Source organism: Syngnathus leptorhynchus, chromosome 18 (assembly GCF_054491065.1).
Source record: "Syngnathus leptorhynchus isolate UIUO chromosome 18, UIUO_Slep, whole genome shotgun sequence".
NCBI classification, from domain to species: domain Eukaryota; kingdom Metazoa; phylum Chordata; class Actinopteri; order Syngnathiformes; family Syngnathidae; genus Syngnathus; species Syngnathus leptorhynchus.
The window spans coordinates 3763022-3789371 of record NC_141212.1 but is presented as its reverse complement, the minus strand read 5'-3'; the positions used below and the strand labels follow the sequence as shown (position 1 = coordinate 3789371).

General features: G+C 44.4%; 2 protein-coding genes across 9 annotated transcripts in view; one reads left to right on the top strand and one right to left on the bottom strand.

The window, feature by feature from the left end:
* Window positions 1–15627, top strand: part of klhl29 (kelch-like family member 29) — an 86162-nt gene extending 70535 nt beyond the window's left edge. For all 5 annotated transcript variants that reach the window (XM_085936867.1, XM_085936869.1, XM_085936870.1 and 2 more), the window contains 6 exons: window positions 1106–1304; window positions 4800–4982; window positions 5678–5858; window positions 10832–11025; window positions 11094–11238; window positions 14821–15627. In XM_085936867.1, the coding sequence (XP_085792993.1) occupies window positions 1106–1304; window positions 4800–4982; window positions 5678–5858; window positions 10832–11025; window positions 11094–11238; window positions 14821–15004 (1086 nt within the window). In that variant the 3' untranslated portion in view covers window positions 15005–15627. The remainder of the gene's footprint in view (window positions 1–1105; window positions 1305–4799; window positions 4983–5677; window positions 5859–10831; window positions 11026–11093; window positions 11239–14820) is intronic.
* A 25-nt stretch (window positions 15628–15652) lies between these two features.
* The window catches only part of atad2b (ATPase family AAA domain containing 2B), a 28551-nt gene continuing 17853 nt past the window's right edge, over window positions 15653–26350 (bottom strand). For all 4 annotated transcript variants that reach the window (XM_085936861.1, XM_085936862.1, XM_085936863.1 and 1 more), the window contains exons 25-28: window positions 23958–24527; window positions 23427–23557; window positions 18627–18755; window positions 15653–17396 (exon numbers count right to left, since the gene is read on the bottom strand). In XM_085936861.1, the coding sequence (XP_085792987.1) occupies window positions 17319–17396; window positions 18627–18755; window positions 23427–23557; window positions 23958–24527 (908 nt within the window). In that variant the 3' untranslated portion in view covers window positions 15653–17318. The remainder of the gene's footprint in view (window positions 17397–18626; window positions 18756–23426; window positions 23558–23957; window positions 24528–26350) is intronic.

Below are 26350 nucleotides of genomic sequence, written 5' to 3'. Positions count from 1 at the left end.
GTGTTCAGATGTCCCTCGGTGAAAAGTTGCACTTTGAGCTTCACTGAGGCCAATTGCTTTTTTTTTTGACAGCTCACCGTCGCTAACTTATGTCATGTACTTTTCCCTCTCGGATGTCTGTTGCATCTCTTAACAGCAAATGTTCTCACAGGCAAAACCCAAATTGGCCCAGGTGTTTCCTCCACTTGTAAGGCAGCGGCAGGCTGAACCCAAAAAGCTTTAATTGAAGGTCAGGCCGGCGAGCCCAGGAAGTAGCGTGTCTTAAACCTGCCAGGTCCCGCCCGTGTTTACCCGCGCGGCTTGTTTGATAAACTGTTTTGGCAGACGGCGCGCTCCCCCGTGGGTGACGCTAGCCGACAGTTCCATCTGCGGGGCTCGCTGAGAGGAAATGTCATCAGCAGATGTCCGCCTCCCTCCCTCCAGCCTCTCTACTCTAAACACTCTGCTAGTCAAGCTTTGTTTATGTGTTGCCGTATCGCTGCAGATGAGAGTAAACATAAAATGAGGGTGCGTTTTAAATTTTGTGGCGACAGCATGTTGCTGCTCTGTCATCGGCTGACAAATTCTTTTTAACGACAGAACCGTCCCATTAAAAAAAAAAAAAAGCTCCGTTCTTGTCCCCTTAGAGCGCTACATTTTCATGCTCGACTTAGCATCTTCCAGTTGAGTCATCAAAACCCGTACCTTAAAAAGTTTGCTTCAAAATCAAAAGGAATTTTCCAATTCAACTTGTTAGAGGGCAAAGTTCAACTCAGGTGTGTGAGGCAATATACTCGGCTTATTATGGACTTCTTTCGTCTGTCAGGGAGTCTGTTGTTTTTCGCCCCCTGTCCAGCTGGGCCACGTAGCGCCGAGCTGGCCGAGGTCATCCCGCTCAGTCTGGCCCCGCCGCTGTGACACTCTGCGGCGGCTTGTTTACAGCTTTTGCTGTCGTGCTGGCCGAGCCTCCCACAGGGATCCGTGCGGCCGCACTTAAACACACACTCTGCAGCTTTAGACGCGGTTGCCTTAGCAACTGCACCACTACCTATTTCATTTAAGTTCCAATGTGTACGTATGTGAAAAAATAAATAAAGTTGATTGATATATCATCCTTCCCTTCCAGCACCTGTCCGATCTGCTGGCGTCCGTGCGACTTCCCTTCATCCACCCGTCCTACCTGCTCAACGTGGTGGACAACGAGGAGCTGATCAAGTCTTCCGAGGCGTGCCGTGACCTGGTCAACGAGGCCAAGCGCTACCACATGCTGCCGCACGCGCGCCAGGAGATGCAGACGCCGCGCACCAGACCGAGGCTCTCTGCAGGTAACGCACGCCTACGGTCGCCACCCGCAGCACAACAACACAGCATCGCGCACACTTTTCATCTTGCACCGCATCAAAGTGACACAGAGGTCATCCCGCCATGAGGAGACGTCGCCTTGTATTGATTTTGGCCCACCGGGAAGGTAATGGGTCATTTTGTGTAGTGTGTGTGTTGCATTAAGTCAGTTATGAGCGTAAAGCGTCTTTGGAAGTGGAAGCAAGAGCGCCCGCTCTGATGTCATTTTGCAAAACCTAATGAAGGATACTTAGTGTAATTGACGTCCATCTGGGACATCCTGAGCTTTTCCACCGCAGGCCGTGTACGCAGAAGAAGAAAAAAAAAGAGGCAGGGCCACTTAACCTTGCGTTGAGCAAAACATCCTTCCAAGCAATCTACTATACTGGAGGTCAACAGATGCTGAGTACTTAGAAGGACTTAAAATGGGGAGAGGGAAAATAATATCGCCGCTCAGCTTTGTTGTCAACCTTATATGTGCCGTTATGTTTCGATTAAAATGAAAACAGTTTTCTTTGTATATTTAAATTGGGGGAAAAAAAATAGTATGAAATCTTGAAAGAGTCCAAATTGAAGCTGTTCTAACAACAGCGAAGGAATTTGCTGAAATGTTATCATTCCATTACTTGGAAACTCAACATGGCGGCCATTTTACACTGTAGAATTGTATTTAGCATTTGATATTTTGCCAAACATGTGCAGCGCTTGGTTAAAGTTAGTGAAAGGAAAAAGAAATTGGAATGCTCCAAAGTGAAAGTTGGCGAAAAGGGCAGATGGTTTTGTCCTTGAATATTTTTGCTTGAGTGTGTGTGTTTGTTTGATAGAAGAGTGTGTGGTCTTAGTGTGTGTGTGCTTAAAAAGGCGCGTAAGCAGATGGAGCGCCACCTGAGCTCTGTTGATAAGACTGTCAAGCGTAAAAAGAAAAGAAAACTGCCATCCGTGAAGCACTTCTTGCTGAGCAAGTCAATCTGTGGACTCAGTGTGTGCGTGCGTGCGCCTGTGTGTGTATACACATGTGCAATATGCTAATGAATAGCTTTCAAAACACAACGTTAACTGAACGGCAGAGTTTAAGGCTAACATTGACGTGGTCACTGGCGGTCGCTTTAAAGCGAGGAAGAAAAATCTCGCCAGCATCTGATCTCATGACTTTGAGCGTCAAAATGTTTTTGGCGGTGTCCCAGTGAGCGCGCGTCGATCCTGACTTTCCCGTCCCTCCTCCTCGTCGACGCCGGCGCCTTTCTTTCAAGCTTTAATTAAAAGTGTGGCGTCTGCATTTCGTAAGCAGGCGGCAAGGTGAAGCTGTCAGAGGCTGGCAAAGACAATTAAAGGCGTTTTAACCCCGACTTTGTTGATACTTGTCCGGCTCACAGTCATTACGGAGCCTCGCCGTTTGTCTCTGGAAGTAAATGCAGCGTGAGATTGCTTGTGCCACTGTGGATTCTCTCCGGGTTGCCTTACTCGCACGCGACAAAAACATTTATCCTCACCGCTAAGTTGTCTCTTCCAAAACTCCGAACTTCATCGATGCCTACATTTTTCGTTTTCAGCCGAGATGAATTCAACCAAAAATGTAATCGAGAAGCGTGACATACGTCAGTCATACGTAGGCGGTGTGAGCCGGTGATGTTGTCGCGGCTTATCGGTAAAATCTCCTCCTGTGCCGACTCATAAATTTGACACAGATAAACTAAATCCAGCTTAGGTGGAGCGCATGCCGAACGCTGACCCGTCGGACCCGCCGCAAAGCCGCTGCTGCTTCTCCCAGCATTCATTACAGGCAGAGGAACATTGGTCCACAGGAGTGTTTGGATTGCCGGTTGTTGCTAGGCAGAATTATAATTGCCTGATAAGGCCATTGAACCCCAGAACATTTGCGGCCCTCGAGTGAGTCGAGTCAACCAGTGGTTGAGTATGAAAGACAAACATCCTAATATGCTCCCACATACTTACAGGCACTTGGTAGCGCCATAATGGGGGGCGCCCCCGGCCTCCCCCCTCCTCAACATCGTCATAGCAAATTAGCACCCCGGGAGACAAATCACAGTGTTAGCAAATGAGAGCAAATGGAGTAAAAAGGGAGCGTGATAAGACATTACGCTTATGGACCTGCAGCCAGATAGAAACGGCTCCCACAGCTAGGCAGAGACTTTCCATGTGTGTGTTTAATAGTGTATTAAAAAAAATCTAATTATAAAATTAAAAAAATAAAAATTAAAAAAATAAAACATTCTATCTAACTATCATACGTTGATGTGTCAGCATGTGAGTGACGACTCAATCAATCAATTGTTTTCTGGCCCACTCTCAGGAGACCTTTGTCTCCTTACTGATGGAGGGGAAAAAATCGTTTCCTCCTCCAAGTGTGTTGCTTTTAAACTTTTGTCAGAAGGAAAACATCAGCTTGTCAAGTCTTTTTCATCCCCAGCCGCCTCCTCTTTCTCCCTACCTACCTTCCTCAGTTGAGTGGCGGCCGCCCCCTCGCCGAGCCTGAACCCAATCCGCCGCCGCCCCTTCCCTCGTGACCGCTTCCATGTTCTGACAGGCCCGCGTTGAGTTTTGCTCGTCCGCCGACGCGTCCAAGGCTTCAAGGATCGTCCAGACCATCGCCGACGTGGGCAACCGAGCGGAAATGGCCCCGAGCCGCCGTGTGCGCTCACGTGCTCAGCGCTCATTTCTGTCAATTGACAAACAGAGAGCGCTCTGTCAGAACATACTTGTCGTGGCTCTGCACGACTTAAGCTCCAAAAGACTGAGCACTCCGCCCCACCCTATCGTTGTTATTTGTTTTTTGTTCTGAACTGGCGTCTAGCTTCATCTTGAAGCGAGGAAAAAAAAAAAAACACCTTCAACCTCCTTCGCCCGTCTCATCCATCAGGGAGCCTCTTAAAGCCTCACCCCGGAAAAACGTCCACTCAGCCACAGGCTGTCGGCTAAGCTCAGCGTCGGCCTTATTGTTGGCTGTCTTCCTCCTCGCCTTTTTTTTTGTTCCCGCGGCTTTGACGAGAAAACGATGGCGAAAAATAGGGATTGCGCTTTGTTTGTTGTTTTGCAAGCAAAGGAAGCGGCGGGTCGAAAAGACTCCACCGAGCGGCAATATTGATCGGGCACAAAAAGATGAAGATCAGTCCTCCATCCCTCACTTTTTACTTCAATCCTGGCTGTCCCGACTATCCCGTCCCCCCTTTGGCACCACTCATTCAGGCTTCCTCACGACCCCCCCCCCCTCCTTTTCCTGCTGCTCTCAAACACACTGCTCACCAGTGTCTGGCAGCCGCCTTGTCGCCCGATGGAGAGTCGTTTATTGGCAGCCTGCCAGCCTGTTTGTGTGTTCTGGATCACCGCTGTCTTTATAGCGCCCTCGGTAGCGAGACGACTGTTTCCGAACGGATGCCAGTTAGCTCCGCATTAGCAGCAGATTGAGCCTTCTCCCAGCCATCCGTCCACCTTCATCACCCTCCTCCTCTTCCTTTCCACAGGTGTGGCGGAGGTCATCGTCCTGGTCGGGGGGCGCCAAGCCATCGGGATGAACCAGCGCTCCCTGACGGCGGTCACCTGCTTCAACCCACAGAACAGCAAGTGGTACCCGCTGGCTAGCTTGCCCTTCTACGACCGAGAGTTCTTCAGCGTCATCTCGGCCGGTGACAACATTTACCTGTCGGGTGAGTCAATGCGAGCGTGTATTTGAATCATCCTGAGCCCGGCTACTTTTTTTTTTTTTTCTTCCACGTTGACAATAGTAACAAGCGGCATGACATGCCCCGTCGTGACTTACCAGGTCGGTGGCAAAATAATAAATGACAAAGAATGGTCAAGGTCAAAATGAAGCATTACCGGTGACTTTTGAGAACTATTTAAAGAGCGCAAAAAGGGCGACGTGACTCGCTCATCCCGTACGTCGCTTTTTCTTCTCTTCCATCGGGACAGCATTTTTCTCCCGCCACGCTCCATTTGCGCCTCCTTTTCAGCGCGGCGGCCGCGCACTCACCTTGACACCGCGACGAGATCGGTCTTACTGGCTCCTCGCTCTCACGCTCTCTTTTCATATAAATGGAAATGTGTGTTTGGCGGCGGGAACAAGCGCCGTCGCCGTGTCCGCCGGGAGCCCGACAAGCCGGTGGGGAAATCAGAGTTTTTAGAGCGGGTTAGCCAATCAGCTCCTGCTGCAAGTACTTCCTAGCTGGGCTTCCCTACTTAAATGACATCATCGGCATTAACATTTTGATGGCACTTGGACCATTTTTGGTTGTGAGCCAAACATTTTGAGAGAAAATTAATTGTAATAACTGGAGCGGCAAATCATTACTTTTGTCCAAATGCAGCCCCTCATTTTTTAATTCAATATTTGTTTTTCCAGGTGGCACCGAGTCGGGGGTTATGCTGTCTGACGTGTGGTGCTACATGTCCCTGCTGGATAACTGGAACTTGGTGTCCCGCATGACGGTGGCCCGCTGCCGACACAACAGCCTGGTCTACGACGGAAAACTCTACGCCATCGGCGGTCTGGGCGTCTCGGGCAACCTGGACCACGTGGAGAGGTGAGTCTCAAATGGCGGCATACAGTTCATTTTTCACACCGTGACGTTCAAAAGCTTCTTTGCACACCACCCAGATTGATTTTCTGGAAAAATCCAAAGATTTCTCCCTCTGATGTGCTTGTGCCCCCCTCCCGCTCTCGCCTCCCGATTTGTGGTTGAATGAGCCGGCTAATGTGTGCGCCGCGTGCAGCTAGCAATGTGTCATTGCGACAAGGAGGCAAAAGAAGAGTAAGATGAGTTGCCGTTATTGTTGTTGTTGCTATGTGAGGAGTCTGTGAGGCGAGACTAATGTAAGCCGCTTCATGCATAATTTACTATCAAAGTTTTATGGAGATTTGATTTGTACCCGCACGCTCGTTTTGTTTGGCAACACCACTTATGGATGACACACAAGCCGTGGTGTTTTTAGCTATTCCTTTTGAAGCAGAACAACATCCGTGTGGATTTTGACTGACGCCGTGAAAATGATTAAATCTCGACGTCGTCGCTTTGATTTTGACGCAAGTGTGAAATTTGTCACTCTACCGATCCTTTTTAAAAAAAAAAATTCTCGGATTAAAGCAAGATTCCAATTAACTTTGACAGAGTATCTTAATAACAGCTAAACACGTAAGTAAGCACGCTTGGACAGTTTGGGAAGGGCAGAGCAGAGGCAGGAAAGATTTGCTAGGAGACGGGCCGCGACAGCCAGCAGCTGGTCGCCGACGCGCACTCTGGGAACAGGTGTCGTAAATTACACGTCGAACCGACTGCTCGCCGACGTTCCTGACAGATTATCAGCAAGCTATTTATTTCATAGCGCTCGTAAATACAAGGCAAATCCCTTTCAAGCCCACCCGGCGGTATTTCCGAGACGCTGCCGTTTGAAACATTTTACGGTGAAAATTTGGACTCGGAATGTTCACGCCGAGCTTATTAAAATGAATACAAATCTATTTCTGTAAAGGAAATAATTGTTATTTGAATTCTTGATAATAAACGATCGAAAAAGTCGGAAAGCTTACAGTATCTTGTCACACGACACAATATTCTGTGGCTCGTGAGAGATTAGCGGAAATATGGCGAGCCGCTTTGAAAATGGCATGCGGGGAATGAGTTAAGTGGCCATTTTTGGCCACATTTAGGCGGCCAGACTCTGCCAGCAGAACATTTGACTGCGGCGACCCTCAGCGACGGTAGAGAGGAAGTCCTGGCAGGTGTCTGGCTTGCGACTGTGCCGCTAATAACATTCCAGAATCATTACTCAGCGGATAGCGACGGCTGCCGATGTTTGATATGCGGATGGCAGCTCGGGGACGCCACGACAGCTGCAAATTGATTTGCCGCGTTGCTCATCGTCCGACGAATGCGCCGGGACACCACCAATCGTTTGTGCGCTGCCGTTGTTACCGAAGTGAGCGTAGGTATGTACATGTCGAGTCGGCGAGCGCATTTATGAGACCGGCTGTCGTTAAAAACGAGACGAGGTCGTTGGTCTAGCCTCCACAAGTGCGACGACTGCATTTAAAACATTAGCCGCTACGACGACATAATAAATAGTCATTGTTGCAAATGATAATGGATATTCCACGATCAGCATCCAAAAGTTGGCATCTTGCAAAAAGTGCATGGTGTTGCAGATTTGACTTTGTGTATTTTCATATTTGTGTGTGTACAGTAGGTATGTGCACAGGCTCCATCTCGCCACCTCATTTGTAGTCTTGTGCGCCGCCTCCGCCGACCGCCCTTCCCTCTTGACGATAGCTTTCACGCTTCTCACCGTGAAATTCGAGCCGGCGCTCGCAATTATGTCTTCAATCAGAGGCATCTCAATGCGGGCCGGATGGCGCCAGGATGCGGCCTTTGCGTCGGGCGCAAATCAACACTCGTGACGATCGAAGCCGACTGTTCCCGTCGCTGATGACTGACACGTTTTGTTTTTAAAGGGAAAGTGAGTCGCCGAGTCGCGGGGGAGGCTTTTAAGTCGCAATCAGGTGCCCTGGGCCCGCGCTCACGCCCGCCATGTTGATCCTTAGACGAAGCAATATGATTGCGGAATATTGAATAATTCATGCCCGTCTAATGATGTGTCAATCACGCAGTGGCGCTTTTGTTTTATTTATTGCGCGCAGGTTTGCGCGTCCTTCAAGCGCCATTGGCGCTTAATATTTCATGAGAACCTGTTAGCAACGTACCCGCTCAGTGGGGATGTTGCGCTAACAAAAAGATGGCATCCTCTGTGTTCTCCTTTTTTTTTTTTTCAACTAATCTGACTCCTCTGATTAGCGTTGGTTATGCCTCGCGAGGTTTCACTTAGCGTTACGTCCCCTTTTGCTGCATGCAAATAAAATACGTTGCAAACAGGGCTGAAGTCAGCCACGTGCTTTTCAATCCACATTAAGAATCTGCGATTATCTTTTAACGCAAGAGCTGCATCGTGTTATTTTAAGCTTGCCATGGTAATATAGGCAGAGATATGAATATAGCTTACCGTATCTGAGCATCGTGGAGTGCTTTCCATTTCAGTTTGCATGATACCAATCCTGGTTATCAGTCAAACAATGGTTGAGATTTTATTTCGGGGTGTCTCTAAATTCAACAGTAGGTGTGTCGGGCTGAGAGAGTAGAGAGGCGGCAATTCCCAGGGACCCGGCGAGGATCGCGGGAAACAAAGGGGATCATGGGTAAACTCCTTCAAGGGTTACCTCTTGTTTCTCCACACTGCTAATGAAGTGCCGCCGCCTCGCTCGCTCGCTCTCCTGCAAGTGTTTCGGCATTTGAGCTCAGGTAAGCGCCTCCAGCTGTTATGGTTATTAGTGGGCGGTGCCAGGGGGCGCACCACGGGAGGGCGACCCCGCAGTAGTCAGGGACAAGAGGTTCCCAAAGCCTCCCTGCCGAGGCAGCTTCCCTCCTACTGAGCTAATCCCTTGCTCCTCTGGATTAGCAAAACCAGCGGCGGTGGCACCTGCTGGGCTGTCAAGGTTGACGACCCCCCCGACCCGCCAACCAGCCTCCTGGTCTTCGCCACAGTATGTAGTCTCTGGTGGATGTGGCCCAACTTATTGCCCTCAAAATTAGACTGGCACACAAGATAATTTCCTCACTAATTATTTGGGCATTTTTCAACAGTATTCCAGTCAGGAGACTTGATGAAAAGAAATCGACGGCAACTTCACCCCGCTAATAAATCAAACACAGATGGGGGAGCCTCATTGGCGACAGACTTTATTTAACACGCTGGGTGATATAACAGTGAGGAATGTGCGCAGACGTGATGTTCATTGTGATGGATCGCACCATTTTGGGACTCGGTCGACTTCCAAACTGGCAGAAAAATGAAGGTGCGTGGCTGCAGACGCGCAGTAGCGATGACTAGTACAAGTTGTCGCTTTAAAAAAAACGTCACTCTCGTCTTATTGCTTACACGGAATGTAAACAGAGATAAATGTGACTAAACCCCCATGATAGGTTCAATTTGTCATAAGGCTACTCTCCTACTTTGGCAAAGGCTTATACAGCATCTTTAAAAAAAAAAAAAAATCTATCCACATTTTTATAGCTTTGCAAGTCATCAGTGTAGTTTTTAAATCTTACCGTAATGCGAGTTAGATCGAAAATGGCTGAACAGGTGACGATTGGCAAACCAGCCTCTCGTGTTTCCATCTTGGCCTCCCATGACGCTCGCCTCTCCGCCGCTAATGAGCAGCCGTTAGCATGTGACGGCAAGCAGTTCACTTGCCTCCTCCTCATAAAGAAGTGACAAGTGACCTTTCAGAATGTACACCTCTCCCACGCTAAGTGGCCGGCCAACCGCCACCGAGGGAGGCAGCAGCGGACGCTCGCGGTCGTCCGTCTGCCGCTTTCCAATCGTAGCGCTAGTTTGATGTCAATCACATGAATGCCATTCACCTCATGTAACATTTTCCAAGCTGGATGGCCTTTTCATCAAATTCACACCCCCAAAATCCAAGAAGCGATCTCGCATTTAAATAGGGAACGGGCCCCGCCGTGGTTAGCATCAAGTCGCATTTAATTGACGCCGTAATGTTGGATAGAATTCAGTTTTCCTAGCTTTTTCCAGAACAGTCTGCCTGCATGGTAAACAAAGACAAGTGGGCTACTCAATGGGTGGCATTACTAGTATTTTTACCCACAATGCTCAGGGGCCTGCTGTCAAACTCTGAGCCGCTAATGAATTTCACATGCTCGTTGGTCAGGCCATTTTTACAAAGTGCCGCCTGTCAGAGACAACGTGCACCATCGCCCGTAAACACACACTTGAACGTCAGCGGCTAGTTGCGCGTCACAAGTTTGTTCGGCTGCTCTTGACCAATTTAGAAATTCCATCTTTTGATTCGTTTATATTGATTTAATGACAAAAAGATAGTTTTATAGCAGATAAAATAATAAAAAAACAAGTGACATACATTAAAAGTTAGCCCCCAATTTATTAACCAATGAAATGAAGTTAAATAAAATCCACACACAAAAGTCACCGAAACTGAAATTTGCCCTGGGGCACCGTTGACTGCAGTGCTGTATTTTTTTGTTCCAAGATGGTGACCGGCCGGCGCAAGGGCTTAATGGCGTGTGTCGCTAGACATATGTTTGCTTTCTGTAATTGCTTTAATTGCCGTCATTGTGCGCAATGCTCGCTCTTTTTCATCCTCCCTGGTGGTGCGCGCCTTCGCATAATTACGCCTGTCAGCCCCGCAGCCAAAAGTCGGCAAGTCTACTGTACTCGAGTATGTGTGTGTGATACATTAGTGCCAAGTTTAACTAGGTCATATTCCATTTAGAAGCCAAGAGATTCAATGCGAATGGAAACACGCCTTGCATTTTGTTCTCAGGTGTCTTTTTAATCACATGTTTTTGGAAGAACACAGCAAGGATCAAGAATGACCTTAATTCACCTATTTTTTTATGATTAACACTGACAAAGCGTAGTCCAATGTAAATGTAGTGCTTTGGCGTGAATGTAAATCTGCCCGCAGGTACGACACCATCACCAACCAGTGGGAGACGGTGTCTCCGCTGCCCAAGCCGGTGCACTCGGCGGCGGCCACGGTGTGCGGCGGCAAAGTGTACGTTTTCGGCGGCGTCAACGAGGCGGGGCGTTCGGCCGGCGTGCTGCAGTCCTACGTGCCGCAGAGCGACGCCTGGAGCTTCATCGAGTCGCCTATGATCGGTGAGTGATTCAAGATACCGGAGCCCTGCTTTGACTTGAAGTGGTTCAATCTCCGTGTGCGTGTGTAGACAACAAGTACGCTCCGGCGGTGAGTCTGAGCGGCCTGGTGTACATCCTGGGAGGGGCGTACGCGCGAGCCACCACCATTTATGACCCAGACAAAGGCAACATCAAGGCGGGGCCCAACATGAATCACTCCAGACAATTCTGCAGGTAACCCACGTGAGCGATCGTACGGTCCCGTTTCAAAGTTCCACCTCAAGGTGGCGCTCATCTAAACAATCAGGCTAAACAGGGAGTGGATAGCAGCCAAAAAGAAGAAAACACAAAATAGAAGTTGTATTATTTATTATTAGTATTTATATGTCTTATTCATTCATTTATTATTTATTCATCGTTCTCATTTATTCATTGTATGTGCCTTCTTGTTTTTACTTTTTGTGTTTTCTTGGATGTTTTGTAATACGTCTTGTCACCGTGAGATAGTGGGAAACGAAATTTCAATCTCTTTGTGTGTCTTGGCATGTGCATGTGAAGAAATTGACAATAAAGCAGAATTTGACTTTAGAGTTGAAACTACCAATACTGTATACGCGACAATAATCCCTTTTAGTGGAGTGTCAGTAATTTGCGGTCTGGCTCAGTTACGATCCCCCGTGAATAGCGGTGGGACGCTCCACTATCGGCATTGCGTGCTTCAGTGCAGCAGATGAAGTCGTGCAGGAGAGGAAGAGGAGAAATGATCCGTCTGAGCAAAGGACGCACGCACCTCCTCATCCTTTCGAGTTTATCAGGCACAGCGGCGGCTGCTCGTGGTTTTTGCTGCATGCTCCTCACTCGTGGTCAAACCCAACAGATTTAAGCTTTATGTAATAGTCTTTTCCACTTCCAGCCGTGTTTATGACTTGGTGTGTGTAGGCCCCAATAGGACACAAAAGCCGTAATCTGCTTAAAGACCAAGTTTTAATCCTCCCTGCACACAAATTTCTGTTTCCCATATCAAATAACATGAGGTTGTTGGTTATTCATAATATAGTTGTGCAAAGTTCATTTTGTTTTCAATTATTTTACTGGTTCTTTTATCATAAACAAGATATTTTAGGTTGCATTATTAATATAGATCTGTATAGATATAGCTTTATCTATAAAGCTATCTATATATATTTATCTAATGTTTATATATAAATATATAAACATAGATATATAAATATATAAATATATATATATATATATATATATATATATATATATATATATATATATATATATATAAATAGACCTATAGATGGATAGACAGACAGACAGACAGAGACAGAGACAGACAACGATATATAAATATAGCTCTGTATAGATATATAACTGTAGAGCTGTAAAGATATATAATTATAGCTCTGTATAGATATATAAATGCAGTTCTGTATAGATATATACATTATATATTGACATAAAAATATATCAACATAGATCTATAAATATAGATGAGTATAGATATAGAACTATAGATCTGTATAGATAGATAGATAGATAGATAGATAGATAGATAGATAGATAGATAGATAGATAGATAGATAGATAGATAGATAGATAGATAGATAGATAGATAGATAGATAGATAGATAGATAGATCAACATAGATATATAATTATAGCTCTGTATAGTATATGAATGTAGATCTGTATAGATATATAGATATAAATATATCAATATAGATCTATAAATATAGATCTGTATAGATATATAACTATAGATCTGTATAGATATAAATATATCAACATAGATATATGAATATAGATCAGTATAGATATATAACTATAGTTCTATATAGATCTGCATAGATCTATAAATATAGATCTGTAGATATAAATATATCAACATAGATGCATAACTATAGATCTGTATAGATATATAACTATAGATCTGTATAGATATAAATATATCAACATAGATATATGAATATAGATCAGTATAGATATATAACTATAGATTTATATAGATCTGCATAGATCTATAAATATAGATCTGTAGATATAAATATATCAACATAGATGTATAACTATAGATCTGTAGATATAAATATATCAACATAGATGTATAACTATAGATCTGTATAGATATATAACTATAGATTTGTATGGATATAAATATATCAACATAGATATATGAATATAGATCAGTATAGATATATAACTATAGATCTGTATAGATATAAATATATCAACATAGATATATGAATATAGATCAGTATAGATGTATAACTATAGATCTGTATAGATATATAACTATAGATTTGTATGGATATAAATATATCAACATAGATATATGAATATAGATCAGTATAGATATATAACTATAGATCTATATAGATCTGCATAGATCTATAAATATAGATATGTATATAAAAATATATCAACAGATTTATAACTATAGATCTGTATAGATATATAACTATAGATCTGTATAGATGTATAACTAGCTCTATATAGATCTGCATAGATCTATAAATATAGATCTGTATAGATTTAAATATATCAACATAGATATATAAATATAGATCAGTATAGATATATATAACTATAGACCTGTATAGGTATAGCTATATAGATATAAATATATCAACATAGATATATGAATATAGATCATAGATATATAACTATAGATCTGTATAGATATAGCTAGTTATGTCAACATAGATATATAATTATAGCTCTGTATAGATCTATAAATGTAGTTCTGTATAGTTATATATAGATATAAATATATCAATATAGATCTATAAATATAGATCTGCATAGATCTATAAATATAGATCTGTATAGGTAAAAATTGATCAACATAGATCTATAAATATAGATCAGCATAGATATATAATTATAGATCTGTATAATGTAGATTGTCATATCTACATTTATATATCTATACAGATCTATAGTTATATATCTATGTAGTTAGATCTATATAGATCTATATTTATAGATCTATGTTGATTTATTAGATGATATAGATATATCAGCATAGATCTATAATTATAGAGCTGTATAGATGTATAAATGTAGAACTATACAGATCTATATTTATAGATCTATGCAGATCTATATTTATAGATCTATATTACAGATCTACATTTATATATCTATGCAGATCTATATTTATAGATCTATATTACAGATCTACATTTATATATCTATACAGATCTATATTTATAGATCTATGTTGATATATTTATATCTATACAGATCTATATTTATAGATCTATGCAGATCTATATTTATAGATCTATATTACAGATCTACATTTATATATCCATAGATCTATATTTATAGATCTATGTTGATATCTATAGAGCTATATCTATACAGATCTATATTTATAGATCTATGCAGATCTATATTTATAGATCTATATTACAGATCTACATTTATATATCTATACAGATCTATATTTATAGATCTATGTTGATATATTTATATCTATAGAGCTATATCTACAGATCTATATTTATAGATCTATGCAGAACTATATTTATAGATCTATATTACAGATCTACATTTATATATCTATACAGATCTATATTTATAGATCTATGTTGATATATTTATATCTATAACTATATCTATACAGATCTATATTTATAGCTATATGTTGATGTATTTGTATCTATATAGCTATATCTATACTGATCTATTTATAGATGTATATCTATATTTATAGATCCATATAGATATATATCTATGGATATGTCTGTATAGATATAGCTATATATATATGTGTGTGTTATCAATCTCTTCCCCACTTAAGTGCCGTGATCCTGGACGGAAAGATCTACGCAACAGGGGGCATCGTGAGCAGTGAAGGTCCGGCGCTGGGCAACATGGAAACATTTGAACCCTGCGCCAACACGTGGACGTTGTTGCAGTCGCTCCCCTGCCCGCTCTTCAGACACGGCTGCGTGGTCATCAAGAAGTACATCCAGAGCGGATGAGTCCAGGCGGAACCCCATCTGACCGTCGTGTAGTGCCAAAAACCACCAGCTGGGACTCTCCTCCTTGGAACCGGCCGCTCGTTCCCTTTCCTGTGAAGACTGTCCTTCATGTGCAACAATTCAGCCATGCCGATTGTCCGTCATCTCATCCGCAGGTTAGGTTTAGTTAAACTCCACTCATCTTTATTTATTTGACACGGATCTACAGGATGAGAAAGGAAGGACTTCCAAAGAGCAGATCCACGAGGACTAAAGTGGTTCAGCCTCATCCCGTTATCGTAAATATTTCATCCCAACCCCCTGCTGAGGAAAAGAAGCACAATAATCACACAAAATCGTTATCATATTTCTCGTTTTTTTTCTTCTTCTATATTTGGCATCTCATTTTAAAGCCACCCGTTCGGCGTAGGAGGTGGACTTCTGTGTAAATAACAGGAAGGATAAATATGTATATTTTACAACCACAAGGCAATTGTGTATAAATGTTTTTAGGAAAAGAAAAAAATTGATAGGTCGAATTCAAAGGAGAAGTTGTACGTCTGTAAATCTGTATCCAAAAATGAACACTTGTTATTACGAAAAGCCAATACATATACCAAAAGAAATACCAACGCCTTTGTCTCTTCTCTCTCACTCTTTTTCACACTGTACAGTTTTGCACCTTTTTATTCAAGTATATCACAGCAGTAATTTGCGAAATACAGTTAAGTGTTTCCATTCCAAATATAACTTACACTAAAAAGGTAACGCGAGCGTGCTTGCGCGGTGTTTTAAAAGGTCAAAAGCACCTAACGGAAACGCCGTCAAAGGTTTCGGCTAAAAATGTCAGGGCGTGCGGCGGAAAGGAAGAACAGGAACAAAAGCGGCTCTTTCTCTCGCTCGGCATACCGGACTAGAAAAAGTCGTTTCAACTACCAGACAAAAATTGGTTTAGTCCAAACTGGCTACGATAAAGCAATATCACAATGTATGACATTTAAACTAACCTGTGTCTTTCATTCCCAAACGTGGCTCCAATTTCTTACTCCTTTTGGCAACATATTCAAAACGGAAAAAAAAAAAAACAAGTCTGGTCCTGCACAATTTCCAGTACGCATCAATTCATTAGAAAACACCAGGAAATAAATACACACAAAAACAACAGGCATGTGTGGAACCTGAGAGACGTGTAAAAACCCTCGTACGCAAACACACAAGTTCCCCCAAAACCTGCTACGCAAATGCTACAGGTTTGTGAAAATTCATTTTTAAAACATAAAAACGTGTCAATTTACAATAAATAGACATTTAATTAAACCGGCCCAAATCATAGCGGAAAAGGCGGAGTAATGTTACAAAATGGTACCCCGGTGGGTGATGGGTTGAGATTTTAGGGGCGGGCTGGGTTTCACGCCGACACACCGATAGCGAGGAGTGGTGTGGCAATACAAAAAAAAAAAAATACCGCTTGTGTGTACCGAGTAAACAGTTAACAAGTTACGCTGAGGTAGCTTGCGGCAGCTTTTTTTTCCTTTTTTGCATAATTACTCCACCGCATATTGGTGAAACAGTCCGCCCCCGGGGTGGAGGGACGGACGGGTGCTGGAAGCGGAACTGAAATCAAATGCTGCCTTAGCGACGTCGCTGACGCTACTACCAGCTCAATTCATGCATTTAAAGAACACAATCGACACTTGGCACGTTTCCGTACGGTGGCTAACGAACGGGTTGGTAGTTTTACCGAAGTCGAGCCGTTTTATTTTTCATGTGCTGTGTTTTAAACAGCATTGATTCTTGTGAAAGGTTCCGAAATGGATTCTACAAATTTGACCGGTTCAAATCATTAAGTCACCCATCATTATTAGCCCCTTTTGACAGTTAATTAGGTGGGCTCGGGTTTATAAACCAACAGTGAGGGAGAGGCGGTTGAAAATAAAACCGATGGCGGCGCGTAGTGGTGGTGGCGATTCCACTCTGGGGCAAGATTGGTTTCGCCGTTTTTTCGGATATTATTCTGCCCTTGTCTTCAAATGGCGGTCACCCATTTGTGCTGGTGAGGATCGACGCTCGACTATGTGAAAGGGGTTCGTTCGGACTCGCTGTCCCGAGTTGGAAAAGCAGCGCGAATTATAGTTAGCACCGGGGTCGCCCATTACGGTGGCGCACGTGTGTGTGTACATGCACGTGTGACACACCTCTAGGGGGGGGGCGGGAAGAGAGTTTGGTTGTGTAGAAGCAGATTTTCCTGAGACGAACGATAGCACCATTGAATGTCTCTTGACTTCGCTCCAAGTTTGTGGTCCCATGGGAGGAGGCGGTTGGGGGGGGCAGTTGCTCAGGGTCTACCTGAGGAGGTTTTGTGGTCTGAGTGGCACAGGAATGTGTCAAAATGCTGGATCCTGTTCTCCATCTCCTGCGGCACACAAAGTGAGACAACAACGTTTATGGAGTTGAGTGAAAAGGTGACGCGAGAGGGAGGGACGGGCTCGTTTCGCCAGATGTGTTCTGCACGCTTTTTGAACGGAACGAGTTTTTAAATCTACTTTTTTTTTTAAGTCTTGCAACTTGATATGATTGGCGAAAAATCACCCGCATTTTTGTCTTATCTCATTTTCAACACATGGACTTTGTGTCTTGTAAAATTCCGAGTTTATTCTCTTCTTTTTGCTCATAAGTGTTGTAAATTGGCCTTTTATCCTCATAATGATCCCTTTTGTCTATATGTTCACATGCTATTGGACCAAACCCAAAGTTAATTTACTCGCCGAGCGCACGCCAGCTCCCTTCATCATCTTTGCGTTCGCCCCCCCCTCGAGAACCGTCGTCTTTTCTTTTTTTTTGGGGCGTGGAAGGAAGGAAGAAATAGAGAAAGTGTTAAGAGGCAACAATCTGGTGCATTGTATTCGTTAGCAAAGCAATCCACACAGATAAAAGTCACAATCGAGGCAGAGGTATTCTTGCCCGAGTGTAATTTTGGCACCATGATGACATTTACACAGCTACGCTGGCTTTTTGTTTTTTTCCCCCCTCGCACATTATGACTTGTAAATTCAAGACATAAATGCCCAAAATGTCATGTCTGTCAAACATCCAGCTTACTGCCAGTTACTCGTTCTCAATGCCCCATTGAGTGACCTAAATGTCAATTCAAAAAGACTTTGTTAATTTCCCAACTTGACTCCATCGTGCGGCCATGATGATCGCCGTGTCGCTCGCTGTGATTCTCACCTAATAACGTCATCATCTTTCAACAGTGAGTTGTTGTGGCAGTTTCTTAACCCCCCCACACACACACAAAAACTGGAAACAGTTTGAAATGCTTTATGTAAATATTGTTTCCCTGAGGAGGTGCGAGGGAGAGAAGAAATCTGCATAAATACTCGACAATATGTAAATAAATAACGGAGGGAAATTTTGAGAGAACCAAGCAACGTGGTTCATATGTTCCTCTTGGAGCTCGCGGCTAACTCGTGGTAAACAAACACTGTTGCTTTTTAAAGCAAGTTAAGTATGTGATCAAGTTTCTGGCATATTTCGCCACAGATTTTGTTCACTGCGAATAATTCTTTTATTGTGTGGATGATACGCTCGCTTGTCAAGTTAGCATACGCTAAGATAATATAGCAATGACTAGGTTGGTTACCTCCAGTAGTCGCGTCTTGTCGTACTCTCTGCGGTGGGCAAAGATGCACTGGCTGAGCACCGAGTAGAGTCTTTCCATCTGCTCCACGCTGAAGCCCTCGCTCCTCCTCACCGCCATGTCGAGTAGCACCTGCGAGTGGAGAAATACATTTATGATAAGCTGGTATACGTGTGCGCCGGAAATGGCGGCGGTTCAAAAAAAAAAACAGGTGTGACAGCATTTGGAGGTCAAAGGCGTACAAAAGAGACGCGGATCCCGGTGACAGTTAATTAAAGCTAATCATAATAAGAAGCAAGTTTGCATTTCACGACGACTTTAATTAAAACGTTGTGGACAGTGAAAGGCCCTTTTAATTGACCCTGGTGTGTGTGTGTGTGTGTGTGTGTGTGTGTGTGTGTGTGTGTGTGTGTGTGTGTGTGTGTGTGTGTGTGTGTGTGTGTGTGTGTGTGTGTGTGTGTGTGTGTGTGTGTGTGTGTGTGTGTGTGTGTCTGTGTCTGTGTGCGTTCAAAATGCACAGCTCATCACAATGCGACCGAGGCACATTAATTAAAGTTACTATCAATGGCGGCGAGAGAAGAAAAAAAAAAAGGAGGGGTGGGGGTTTCTAGGGTGAAAGGCGGTGACGTGTCAAGATGAAGTCAGCCGACGTATGGGATTTAATTACACACACACACACAGGCTTAATCCGGTTTGATTACAATGGATGTTGATTACATTGAAGGGAAAGACGGAAGCAACAAACAAACTCGTGTTTCCTCAATGATACGGTCAAGCAATTGCTTTCAGATCACAAAAAGTCATTATGATCGTAATAAAAAATAATTAGCCATGTCCTGATCACATGCTCAAAAACAGGGCCTGATCTTTATTTGATTCGTTTCACTGTTATTAAAACACTGCAAAGAGCATTTCTGCTTTTTCCCAATGAATCAAAGTTAGCCCATTGTTATTCCCACGAGACCTTCTCCTCCACTGCAACGGCAGATTAAGCGCATAATAACTTTGACAGTATTGTCACTTTCCATTAGACATTCTGGCAGTGCAAGACAATGCCCTCGCTAAGATGTGACAAAAACTCCCCCTTGGCCTCTAATAAGTGCAAGTCCCTTGTTAAGTAAAAAGCCAGCGCCGAGGACTCTTATAAAGACACCCACCCCCCCCCCCGCAAAAATAATAGTCATCATTAGAGCCGCAGTCCGGCGAGCCGTACTCGGCACATTTTATTGGCCTATTTTCTTACGGTAAAAGCGCCAAAGGGGAGCGAACAAAAAATGGAGCATGGCGACGCATCAAAATCTGCATAAAAGCTTTAATTGGCGTAATTACAGTCCATCTCGACAGTACGAGCCACCGGGTTTGTCACCTTCCCTTTGCGTTTTGGGTGCACTTTGCTACTTTACGGCGCACCTCCGCTCCTATTTTACGTAGCATCTTCTCACCTTTTCCCCATTTCAATGTTTTATAGAGCTCCCTCCCCCCGAAGCTCTTGTCTCGCAGTGAATTTTATGGGGGTTTTTTTTTCTTCTCTATTCTACTCCCACCTCACCCTGTCTCCCTCGTTTCCGCTCCATTCATTTCCGTCTTTCTCCCCACTGGCCGCGGCGAACGGTCTGATTGCGCTCCCTTTGCCTTTTGTCCGCTTGGTCAGGGGCCGGGCGGCAGCGTGGGGTAAATGGCGGCGGCATGTCTTACAACGCGCTTGTTGATTGAGTGAACACGGCGCAACACAAAAGGGGCAGTAATCCCATGCGGTATGAATTGCCGCTGACACGGGCCATTTAACCCCCAAGACCCAACCCGTTAAGGCCTGCCTCTGTTCGCCGCTGCCTATTTTGGCCCGTGTCACCCGCCTTGTCACGGGTCTGATGTAGCCACATTCTTTTTTTTACGAGAGGTTACAAGTATTGAGAGGGAAGGTAGAAGTAGTGCGTCTAATTAAAGCCAGCGGTGCTGGAGATCATTGGAGAGGCTAGCTCGCCACGTGTACCGTCAGCAGGGACGCTATTAAGCCGCCGCTATCTCGCTCCGAGATGCCAATTCAAATCCTTTCCTAGCAAAAACAATAAATGATAAATGAACATCGGTTTCTTTTCGCCTCAGCGAGGGCAAAGGGATGGCGGACACTGATTTTAAAAATAACATTCTGGTCCGTGTGGCTTATTAGGGGGAGGGGGGGGGGTCACACAGGTAATGCAATATAGATGGTGTTAGAAGGGTCTGGGACAATCACGACAAATCATATTACGACCGTCGTCTTGGAACATTAAAATGAGAAGCTCGTCCCTTAAGGGGAGGAACGGCGAGGAGAGATCCCTGCCGCGGTTGTCAACTCATCGTAAAATATGCAGCGGGGCCCGGACCGGCTTGGCTTCCAACGTTGAATCGCTGGAAAAATCCCCACGACATTTGATAGCTTGTGAATTATGCGCACTTGGTTGTAAAAGAACAAAAAAAACGGAGTGATGGGCTTTAAAGGTCCTTGTGCGAGATCAATGTCAAAATACGCCGGTAAATGGGGGGAGGGGTCATTCGTTATTATTTCGAAGGACCACTGGCACGAGTTAATGCTTTTTCATCAGAGGAAATGAAACACCTTGACGTCCAAAAAATAATATCTGAACGGACACAAGATGTTCTTTCCGAGTTTATTCATTACAGATTAACCTTAGCAACATTTCGCAAGTTGTATTCCTAGCTAGCCACTGTTGAAATGAAGCTAACACAAGCTCCATTTTCAAAGCTGTCTTTTTTCCGATCATTGTTGAGTGGTCAAAGTCGCGCCGTGGATTTCCTCAGCTTGTTAAGCGGGATAGCGGCTGGGTGGAAGCGGATAGAGGAAAGCGTGGGGTGTCAAATTCAACAACCCTGAGTACAATTCAGTTCAGGAAATGTATTATATTTCCCTTACCAAGGTTCAGAAAGTAATTTCTGATCTATAACGTTTTTCCTAAATTGATCACCAGAGTGGTACACTTGGATGGACCTGGACCCGAGGCTTGGTGGCAATGCAGCACCGCAGTCCGGAATGAAGTGTAAAATGCCATCTATTTTGATTGGCAGATGATGAACTCGCTTCTCTTTAGGGACTCAAACATGCCTCGGGGGTGAATGGGGCTCCCCCGCTGTGACAACTAAAAGCGAGCGCCAAGATGACAAAATAAAAATTGGGACGTTGCACATGAAATGGTGAAATGTTGTAATAGCGCCACGACGTTCCCCCCATGCTGTGCCAACGGTGTGGGAAAAGAACTCATTTTGGCCAACTGTCAAAAGAAAACAGAATCGTCAGCAATAAGTATGCGGTGAAGCTCCAGATTGGATATTTACTCCGGAAAAATCTCATCAGCAATCATCCGTTCATTTTTTTTTTTCTCCCCACAATAGGCCAATTGTTGGGAAAGGGAAAAATAGCAGAGCCTCGGGCGCTAAAAATATAAGCAACATTGTGGTTCTGAAAAGACCCAAACTTGTAGTGATGTCCTCAAGCCTGTGACCAAACCACTGATGGTATTTAATACAGAGAAGAGTTTCAGAGCCTCTTCCATCATGTTGACAGTTGCAAATAATGAGCACCCTATAATCAATGAAAATAACCGAGGGAAGGCTGACATCCACCACGAGTCCTAATAAACACCAGCGAGCATAACGCCGCTTAAACGGCGGCGCTCGTTCCCGGCGCCAATAGGAAATTCAATTTGTTCCGTAAGCCGGGGGATAAAAAAGCAATTATTCACAGTCTCCCTATTTTCACGATCTGTTTCTTAAAGATAACCCAACCGCCCCCGCCCCACGACACGCTTTAGCCACAAGCCTGCAGATTAGTGCCGCGCGCGTTGCTGTTCGCAGCGGCGGCGGCCCATCGTAGTCCAAAAGATCGGGCCAACGAAAAGGCCTGCCAATCACTTTGAGTGATGGCGTTGACGTCGTCGTCGGCGTGGGACTCGGCTAAAAAGCCACTCGATAATGGCTTGATGGCTCTATGTCACTTGGGAAGGGGGTGGAAAAGTGAGTGCGTGTCAAAGGAGCACTTCTTTTATGCCAATTACACCACGCCGATGGCCACCCACCCACTGCTGCCGCGATGCGCCACTGAACCATAAAGGTACCAATTTCCAGTCCACTTGGGGGGACCAAAGTAGCAAGCACCGGGGGTTCGCTCACATGTTCTGTTTGGGTGAATGGCGGCTAATGTTTTAGTCATGACCTTGTTTCCTTGCCGCATTTTGTTGATTGAGAGAGCCCTAATTGGCACCCAGAGAAGAACTGCCACCCCAAAAAAGGATGAGCAGAGTTGGGATAAGCCCGACAGAGTTATTCATCTGAGAAGGACAGCTGACAAACCATCAGCTTGAAAACAGACCTATAGATGTGGAAGGGGCGCAGTCGTCCGTAAAGGGGCTTTACCACCCCGTATAATGTAAATCCCAGTCTACAAAAAAAAAAAAGTCTGCTTTGTTCGGAAAGTTTGAGCGGGCTTTGCGAAGGGGGCTCAATGACAACTTACAAAGAGTGATCGGCACAAGGCCGAGGTCAAGCTACTTTTTATGAGCTAACCTTGGTACGGCAAAGTCGGTGTCGTGTCTACCGTCAATTTACGATGTGCCCGAGCGTGTTCAATCAACTAATTGCAACAATTACGACCCTGTCAGAAATCTGTGTAGCCCCGATTAAGACCCTCCACCATTTTATTTCAGAGTCATATATTCTCTTCCATTTCCTGCAGTTAATTTAAGAAGCATAACCCACCTTAGCTCCGGCCTCCTCTTCAATTTTTAATAATAATCGTCACGAGTGCATTACCAAAAGTTGCTGGTGATCAACCACGAGGGGAGGAGGTGGGGGCGCGGCGTTGGTGTCGTCTTCCGTCCCCGCGGCCGCTGCTTTCGGGTCTTCCGACGGGCTCGTCTTGCATTTCTTCACCTTGGCGTCACCTGTAAATGACATCAAAGCTTTTATGATGGCAACCGAGTGAGCGATACTCGCACTCGCCCACAAAAAAAAACAAACACATGAAACTCTGCAGTTGAAAGGGAGCTTTTACTATAGCGGAGGATGGTAGACCATTTAGAAACAGGGACCATTTTCTCAAATAAGACCAAATGGGTTTTGGATGACAGGATGCGTGCACTTCAAAGGAGGCAAACAGCACCACCGTGTGCTGCCGTTTCGTCTTTGTTTGACTGTCGGCGTGGTCTTAAGGCTGCAAATCTAATTCCCATTTCACATCTGTACGGTAAACCCCTCCAAAAAATTGCGCCCCCTCAACAACAGTGTCAAATGCAGATTTAACGGGTCAACGTGCCTCTTCCTATTCTCTCTCCGAATACGTACCTTCTTTGTCCGGATCATCTTCCAGACCTTTGTGATCCTGATTCGATTCCCCCTCGTCATTAACGCTCTTCTGCTCCCCCTTTGACGCTATTTCATCCCTCGTGTTCTGAGGAGTCCTTTTCTCGTCAGCCTCGCTGTTTTTCTCCAGGCACTCGGAGTCCAAACTATCCATGGACTCGTTCCCATTCACTTGCGCTACGTGGAGAGCCTCAGAAGACTGCAATTTTTCATTTGGAGTTTTTGCATCAGTTTGCTTCTCATTGTCTGCTTGGGATTGGAAATCACTCGTTTGTTTTTCCAACTCCTTTCCAGTGTCAGTAGAGCCGACCGGGGGCTCGTTGGAGCTTTCCTCCTCCGTGGAGGAGACGTGGGGGAGGTGACCGTTGGTCTGGGGTCCCGGGGTGTCGCAGGAAGACTCCTCATCCAGCGTCAGACATGAGTCGCTGGGCCCAACCGCTTCTATTTCAGCCTCCGCTTTTTGTACTTCTACTCCTTTCTTGTGGTGTTTATGCTTGCGGATGATGCCCCGCACCCAAGATTGACGTCGGCGGAGCTTCCTCTTGACATGATCTGTGAGGCAAAATGACACAAAAAAAAAAGAAATCCCATTGAATGAGACGTCTCAGTTGGCGGCTAACAGAAGCTAGCTGTACTCTGAGCTAGCGACTTTGCATAGCTGCTTGAAAATGGCGGATCTTTGCTCAGCTCCGCTTACCTGCCAAGTCACGAGCAGAGAAACTCGCACATAAATTCTACCCGGCAATGATCAATAACGAGACTGACCGGCAACAACTCTTTGAGTTTGGTGCATGGAAAAAAAACTCTTAGAAAAGTTACTTGTAGCAGCAGACGACATTTGTCAAAAGCCTGTATTTTACAAATTTCACTAGGATCGATATCGGAGAGCACTGCCAAGGCTTTAACTTAAACGTGTCCTTCGAGGTCGTTTTGTTTAAAATTCCTGACATGCCAGGCTAAATGACTAGGGTCTATTCATACTTTCCCTTCTGTTGTACAGTTTTAAAATGGATGGCAATTGGACAAAATCACAAGTGCAATTTTGTATTGTAATGTTCCCATTGAAGTGGACAAAATTATCCTAAATGACCTTTTTATTTGAGTTTTATGCTAAGTTGTCAAACTGCAAGACATTTCAGTTTGTTTTGAACGCATCGCAAGTCTCACTATTTTCTTGGGCCTTGGATTTTTCTTTTTTCTTTTTTTTTCTTTTGCACTCATATGCTAAATGGACCACGGTGGACTCATTCAATCAAGTCAAAGCCATTATAATTCTGTCAAGGGCCAGTGGACTAGCATAAATCAGACAAAAGATCCTTGGTATAATTAATAATATATGCCCCATTGTGATTCTCAATGGACACTAAACGCTCAGGTATGCATTAGCCTCAGTTAAACAGTGCCGCACGCTCCCTACTTTGAATTGGATTACGACCCATTTAAAATAGATTTTTTTTTTTTATATTCATCATTAGGGCTAGGTCATGTCTAACCCTGGCGGAGATTGTAGACAGAAATAAAATTCGCCGTGGTTAACAGAACCTTGCATTTTCCCTTCCATGCTGCCCAGATGTCTTATTTACACAAAGAAGAAGAAAAAAAAAAAAAACACCCCACGGGAGGTTGGCTTGCGAGGGCTTAGCTATCACCATCAAAGATGTGTAGTAAGCACCCGGGGGAGGGAAAAGGTGAGACGGAGTAGCAGCAAGTGACTCGTCATAGGAAGCTCGTAAATGATGCATGAAAATTGTCAGAGCATGAACAGTGGAGCGCAGAGGGGGGGAGGGCGAAGGCAGAGAAGTCAGTCTTAGTTCCAAAGCTCTTTTGTAGTAGTAATTAAAGCCCTCGTTACATTTGCTGGGCTGTGCCAAATGTTACGTTTGTGTGCGCCAGTTAAAATGAACGCTGAGCGGGAGGAGATGAAATTTCATGCCGGCATCCAAAGTGCGGTACCGGCAATTATTAAGTCGATAAATCATTGCAGTGCGGCCAACATGAACACAGCTCGGGAAAAGCCTTTGGGTGCAATTATGAATTGGGTGTCTCTGAATGACTGACTGATTTCTTTACTATTTATTTCATCAAATTATTGCTTCAGTGATCTGGAGCGTTAAGAGGTGAAGGGACTGAAGGGAACCAAGAGGAGTGGAAGTTGTTACTTTAAACGCTTCTGCCTGTAGGGGAGGTTGCTAGACGTTTAGTCTTGGAATTTTTAATTTCGAGCCAAAAAACCTCTGCCATTGTTCAGTGGCGAAAATTTACATTTTAAATGTGACTGGCAATGAGTACAAGGTGTACCCAATTCCCGGTTTAAAGTTAATCGCAAGTCATCGAATTTTGCTGTCGTAGACTTGCTGATTACGCGCAACTTTGGA